The following is a 6643-nucleotide window of genomic DNA, read 5'->3' on the forward strand; positions in this document are numbered from 1 at the left end:
GAGGCGTCCGGAGCAAGATGCCAATTGGGGCTGCCCTGTCCAGGAGCCCTGCTGTCAGCCTGTTCCCATCAGCCAGCTGTGGTGGGGGTCCCTTGGCCTATGTGGTGGGGCCACTCCTGAGGCTCCATGCATTGCTCCCTGTCCCCCTTCCAGCCTGAGAGGCCCTCAGGGGTCTGGCCTAGTCTCCTGTCCAGCATCAGCTCTGACTCTGCAGCACCTGGTGTATCTCTGTGCATGACCACCCTCAAGTCCCACTAGGTGGCCTCTCCTGGGGTGTGCAGACTAGCCTTTGCCTTGTCCTCTCCTGGCTCTGTGTCTAGCATATGGCACGCAGCAAGCAGGATAGGTGTCATCAGCACCACGGAGGCTTGTCTGGGAGCTTTGTTGGTTCTGCAGAGGGAGCTGGGCTGGACCCTGCAGCCAGGTTAGCACATTACCAGGGGAACCCTAGCTCACACCTGAGTGCAGGGCATCCCTGATCTCAGGTCACACAGACAGGTGTTGCTGAGTCCCCTGCTGGCCTCCCTGTGGCCCTTTGTCAGGCCTTCGATCAGAGGAATGAAGAAGGGAGAAATCCCAGGGGAGGGCAGGAGTCAGGCCTCAGGCAAGGCTGCTGGGAGAGGGTGGAGAGCCTTTCTGAGGGCAGCTGAGCAGCCACATCCACACTCAGAAGGAAGTGCTCAAGCAAGTGTGCAAAGCTGTATGTGGACGTCCGTGGCAGAGGTGCTTGCGTGGCTGTTCACTGGGAAGTGTGATGGAATGAACAGTGGGGCTGTGGCAGGAGACCCCGCGTGGGGTAGGTTTGTGTTCAGGAGCAGGAAGCCAGTCGCAGCTGAGCAGCACCACAGTAGAGGAGGATGCTGTGTGGCGTCCTGCCATGTATAGAAAAGCGGTCTCCCAGGACCTGTCTCTCAAAGGACCACGAGGTGGGCAGTACCCCTGGCAGCCGGAGTGGGCGGTGTTCGGTGGGGTGTTGGGCCTCTTGGGTCTCCTGGAAGGTAGGAGGTGGGGCCTTTGGGTCCTTCTGGCAGAGCAGAGCTGGTGGATTGCCTCAGGGCTTGGTCAGGCAACGGCAGGTGGGCCAGGTGTGCAGGGTTCTTCCTTGGTGTGCAGGCGTGGGGCCCACCAGAGGGAGCAAGAGCTGCTGCCTGCCTAGGAGGACCGAGGGGGCAGCAGAGCCCTGTGGCCTGCCACCTGCACAGGCCCAGCATCCCATGGCCAAGGCCTGTCTGCAGTGATTCTCCCCTTCCTTTTCTCCTAGGCCACCTGAGTGAGGATCCCAAGTTTCCGAAGGTCCCATGGCCTACCCCAGACCTCTGCCCAGCCTGCCACGAGGAAATTAAGGGCCTGGACAGCTGGAACGAGGGCCAGGTGCTGGTGTTCCTGAAGCAGTACTATAGCAGCAGCAACCTCGTAGACACGTACTCTGCAGACCAGGGAGAGTCCAGTGAGGGAAGAGCCCTGGGCAGGGGCGAGGTGGAGGGCCAAGCACTGACTCCCCCAGAGAAGTTCCGCAGAGACCAAGATGCCGAGAGTCTTCGTCCGCCTGGCATGCTGGGCCCCAGAGCTGACCTTCCCCAGGATGTGCAGCACAGGCTGGACCTGAGACTCCAGAGTCCCCGTGGGCCTGGGGCCCTCCAAGAGGCTGAGGCCGCTGCACCCTTTCTTGGGGTTGGCTTCTCCAGCCTAGACATGAGCCTCTGCGTGCTGTTGTATGTGGCCTCCTCTCTGTTCCTGATGGTGATGTACTTCTTCTTCAGAGTGAGGTCCAAGCGATGGAAAGTCCGGCTTCACCACCCAGCTGTGTAGAGTGCTCCCGAGGCAGTGCTGGCAACACGCGGGAAGCCCTTGGAAGTCCTTGGAAGCCCTGCCCCCTGTGCCACCTGCAGCTTTCTTGTTCTTGATCAGGGGCTCAAGACCTGGTCCCCTCACAGGCCTGTGGAGACTGGGTAGTCTTGTGGGCGTGCTCACGTCTGAACCCTGTCCATGCCTCCCGCAGCCCTTGTTGCAGGAAGACTTGGTGACCTCATTGAGGTCAAGGAACAAGAGGAGCAGCCCCAGCTGTCCTGTGCCCCGCAGTGATCGCAGGCGACAGCTCTACAGGGCCTTGCTTCTGTGTTGGCAGAAGCCTCGCTGGAGGAGCCTTCCCCACACAGTGTGCCCTGCCCTGCAGCCCTCAGAGTAGACGTGGTGCTCCAGTGATGTGGGATCTCCTTTTTGGCCACCTGATTGTCCCCACTTAAGCAAAAGAACAGTTGTGTGGGAGCTCAGGGAACTCGGGAGCAGAGAAGGAAGGGTCTGGTCAGTCCTGTGCCCTGCAGGGCGATCCGTTCAGATGTGGAGATTCAAGGAACCCGGCCAGGGGAGAGCTGTATCTCAGAAATGACTCAGGGTCCTGGGGAGTAAGCCTGGGGCTTGGGAGGGACAGGGTGGTGGCAGTGCCTTTTTGTTGGTTGGCTTTTCTGATGATAAAGAGATGTAAGTGAGGGTCATCCCAATCTGGCTGTCCTGGGGGCGCTCTGGGCCCAGTGGTGGGTTTGAATACTAGGTCTACAGGAGGGGTATGGAGGACCGGTCTGCTCTTGGGGGCATGGTCTTCGGATGACCTCTGTAGGAGCCCTTTGTCTACTCTGGTCCTTTTCCAGCCCCACATGAGGCACCACAGAGGCCAGGGACAGGCCCAGTGAGGAAGGCAGAGGCCCCTGGCCATGAGCCCTGTAGGACAGGCCTCCCTGACCTGAAGCTGTGGACAAGGTTCCTAGGGGCACTGGTCTCCCAGGCCTCAGGAATGATTTTTTTTTTTTTTTTAACCATTTAGCAATTTAAACACATTATTAAACCCAAAACACTTAGTGGTGAATCAGCCTCTGAAGACTTAAAGGGAGCAAACTGATACATGCTTTGGGACGTTCATAGAGAGTCCCTGGCCATTGGTTTGTCCCACAAGCTTTCATTGGATATGGTGGACTCATGCTCTGATGTGCCCATGTCTGTGCACATGCGTGACCCAGATGCCTGTAAATACCTTTTCTACTTTGCTGTTTTGTATTTGATGCTCAAGTGTGTCCTGAAGACATTTGGTCACGTGGATGTCGTTTAAGACCCTATGACCTTGCTGTCACTGCTGCCACTTAAGGGAAATGGAAAGCTGCCTCCCTGGGCTGTGGCTAGTCCAGCCCTGGAGTGCTGGGATGACCAGAGGATGGGTAGGGGAGCCGCAGGCAGCTGCCTGAGGCCAGCAGGACGGGGTGGGGGGGGGGGGCTGTTGGCAGCTTCCATCTCCTGCTCCACTTCTCTGCCATGAGGTTTCTTCATGATGCTTTTTAGCCCCTAGAATCCTCTGCTTTAAAAAGCCGGGAGCTTGCCTCCACGGCTGGTGTGTACCTGGTTATTGAAGACGTCATATCTCTTTGTTTGAAAACCAGGCAGGTCTACCCACAGCTCCAGCGGGGGGTGCGAGGCATCTCCCCGGGAATGTGGAGTGTGCGCTGCTTGTCTGGCCTTGGCAGAGCTGCTTTAGGCAGGGCTTGTTTCCAGCTTCCCTCCTATTACAGGGCAAGGCCACCAATGTCTGGGGACACTCTTGTCACTGAGGCGCCCCGCAGGGTGTTCTGGAGGAGGGAAAGAACAGCCCCACCCCTGGGTGCCAGCTCTGAGGATGCCACAAGGTGTGAGGTGGTTTTATAAGGTTTAATATTTTAAGAGGTATTGAGACTAATGAATATAACAGTTCCGTAATTTAAATGTTTATTTATTTTTAATGGAAAGATTTTGTTTAAAAAGGAGCCATTTGACATGGAAATGTCAGTGAAATTTCTTACCTGCAAGGGAAGTGGACATTTTGTATTTAAGTAAAAATTATAATGTGCACATTTTAAGAATAAAGAAATCTGACATTTGAGAAACCGTGACAGTTCTTTTGAAATGTGAGATTCTGGAATGGGAACAGAATGGAGCTGGGCTCCTATCTACACTCCTATGGACTCCACTCTGGATTTCTAGGATTGCTTGTATTGAATCAAAGACACTTTTTGGAAGAGAGCCGGGAGTCAGATGGAAAAGTCAGCTGCAAAGTGGAGTTTAGATGACCTGCTTAGAGCAGAACCAGATGCAGCAGCTAAGAGCAGCACCCTGAGACACATACAGATGACACTATTTCAGCGTGTTTCCCAGGCACTCCTGCTTACGGAAGCCCCTGGGGGACCCAGCCCACCCCATAGCCACCCCATAGCCACCCCACACACACTCAATTCAGTGTGAAGCAGGAGACGCGCAGGTTGCCCATGGCTAGCTTCTCCCAGGACCCTCCCACGGAGAGACCTGGGCAGCCCCTGCCTTGCCGGCCTCGGGCAGTGTGTGCTGAGCAGACCTCTCCACCGGGAATGCCTTCAGGGCTCCGGTACCTGGTCTCGGAGCTCACAGTCTGGAGTTGGAAGTTTCTGTCTGTGATCCTGCAGTGGCCAGAAGGGTGTTGGGTGCAAGGGACAGTACCTTGAGGGCGGCAGCAGCAGCAGTGAAAGGCCTCTGACGTCTGCAGGAGAGAGCCTCCGCCCCAGGTCCAGTCCCCCGCAGCCTGGGTGCTCCCGGCTCTCCAGAAGGTTGTTGAGGGTCCAGCGGGCAGGGTTCAGAGGTTTCCAGCCCGGCGGCACCTCAACCCGCTTGCTGCGAAAGAGGAGCCTCCCGGCCGGGGCGGAGCCAACCGGCATGGCTGCCCAAGGCGATGGCCGCCGGGACCGGGTCCAGTCCCGCCAAACCCAGCGTGCTAGGGACGTGCGCCGGACTGGGCGGGGGCCGGAGGCGGGGACAGGGGAGGGGCGGGGGACAGGCGCCAAAAGGGCTGGGGGCGCGCGGATGCCTCCTTCAGCACCGCGGACAGCGCCGGCCCAGTGCTGGAGTCTGCCCCGCGACGCTCCAGGTTCTGCGGAGCTCCAGCCCTCCGTCTACGCCCACTCAGACCCGACCCGTTACCGCGATGCTGCTGGAAGCGGAGTTCGAAGGCGACCGAGAAAGGCCAGGGGTTCCGGCGGCTGCTGCCCTCTGCACCTTTGTCGGGACGCAGGGTAAGAGCTGCGGAGAGAGAAGCAACTAGGGCGGCCGAGGCGGGTGGAGGGGCCGCGGGCCACGGGTGCAGCAGGGAGGGCTGCAGGGAAAGTCCAGGGAGACCGGGGAGGCACTTTGAAGTGGCAACAGATTGGGAGGGAAGCCGAGGGTGGCCCGGGGAGCCTGGTGCTTGACCTGCAAATGGTGCCTGTGATGGAACAGAGTGAGGGGCACCAGGTTCCCCCAGAGAATGAAGCCCTTCACTTCCCTTCTTAGCCCTGGCTTGCAGTAGGGGACCCCAGTCTTGGTGTCCCACCCCAACCGTCTTCTCCAAGGGCCATTCCAATGCCACAGACGTTGGAAATAATGGAGGCATTGTTGGTGGGGCCGGCCAGATGCCCAGCAGAAGGGGCCTTCCCTTCCCCAGTCCTGTCACAAATGGCCCTTGCCAGACCGCCTCTGCAGCAGCTGACACTCAACGGACCTCACCCCAGTGCACCAGACACCCACTCGGCTCCACACAAGTGTGTGTGCGTGACCCTTCTGGAGTAACAGGTGTAGTACAAAGCAAGAGAGAGGTGGCCGGTGAGCCTGTGCTCACAACCAGGCATGCTGTGTGCTGGAGCTAGGACCGAGGGGCTGTGCTCTTTTATGCCCATCTTCCAGTCCTGTGCCCTTAGAGCTCGCAATTCAGAAGACTGAGTGGAGAGGGTATCACCATCTGACCCCCGGTAGAGGGACCTGGAGGTTCAACCCACTAGTTCAACCTACTGCTTCCCCAGCGCTTCCATCCAGGATCCTGCTGCCTGCCAGGGCCCCATGCTGTATTCTGTCTCTGAGTGACCGTACAGGGCTAAGATCCTGGTCGATGACCCAGGACTGTGGGCCCTCTGAGCAGAGGAAGGGATGTACACCAAAGGATCCATGGGTTCCAGTTGGCTCACCTGTTTGCATTGGGAGCAGGATGCTGGAAAATCGGGTGCAGGGACTGTTCTTTGGTAGCCAGAGTGCTGGGGGCAGAGGAGCGAGGGGACATCCTGTACCTTTTCCAGCTCAGTCCCTCCTACACCAGGGTCTCGGATGGGTTTCCAGGAGGAGGACAGGGGCCTGCTTCTCTCCTAAGAATCGCCTTCCTTCCAGTGCCCACGCCAGTGGGAAATTGCAGGGATGGGCGTAGAAGGTCTGGGGTCGCGGCTAGCTTCTTACTGTGAGGCCTTTGGCGGCCACGCTCACCTTCTCTGGGTTTCGGTTGCGCTTCCGCGGACCAGACATTGTCGCGAAGGCTCCCAGCTCAGATCTCGAGGCCGAATTTCAGCATCAGGAGAACCTAGCTCCCTCCCTGCCAACTTCTCCCAGAACCCCCAGCCCTTCCAGCGCTGAAGTGAGTCCAGCTGCGAGGCAGGGGCGAGCGCCTGCGGGCAGCCTTGACTCGGGTCCTCCCCGGCCGTCCCGGCTCTAGGGACAAGAACGCAGAGCGGTGCGAAGGCACCGTAGGTACGGGGCCAGGCGCACAGAGCCGGCGATCGCCCGGGGCGAGTCTCCGGGACCCCCGGCCCCGCCCCGCGGCGAGGCCCCGCCCCCCGGCCGCTCCGCCCTCCGCACC

At 58.9% G+C, this 6643-nt stretch overlaps 2 protein-coding genes across 2 annotated transcripts in view; both read left to right on the forward strand.

Annotated features, from left to right (window-relative positions):
• The window catches only part of Qsox2 (quiescin sulfhydryl oxidase 2), a gene marked incomplete at its 5' end in the record, with an annotated part of 28815 nt that extends 24910 nt beyond the window's left edge, over nucleotides 1-3905 (forward strand). Inside the window, one exon of the mRNA XM_015505669.2 lies at nucleotides 1262-3905. Coding sequence (XP_015361155.1) covers nucleotides 1262-1809 — 548 coding nt within the window. The remainder of the gene's footprint in view (nucleotides 1-1261) is intronic.
• A 951-nt stretch (nucleotides 3906-4856) lies between these two features.
• The window catches only part of Lhx3 (LIM homeobox 3), an 8492-nt gene continuing 6705 nt past the window's right edge, over nucleotides 4857-6643 (forward strand). Inside the window, exon 1 of the mRNA XM_015505709.2 lies at nucleotides 4857-5060. Coding sequence (XP_015361195.1) covers nucleotides 4973-5060 — 88 coding nt within the window. The 5' untranslated portion in view covers nucleotides 4857-4972. The remainder of the gene's footprint in view (nucleotides 5061-6643) is intronic.

This window comes from Marmota marmota, unplaced genomic scaffold (assembly GCF_001458135.2).
Source record: "Marmota marmota marmota unplaced genomic scaffold, marMar, whole genome shotgun sequence".
Classification (NCBI taxonomy): Eukaryota; Metazoa; Chordata; class Mammalia; order Rodentia; family Sciuridae; genus Marmota; species Marmota marmota.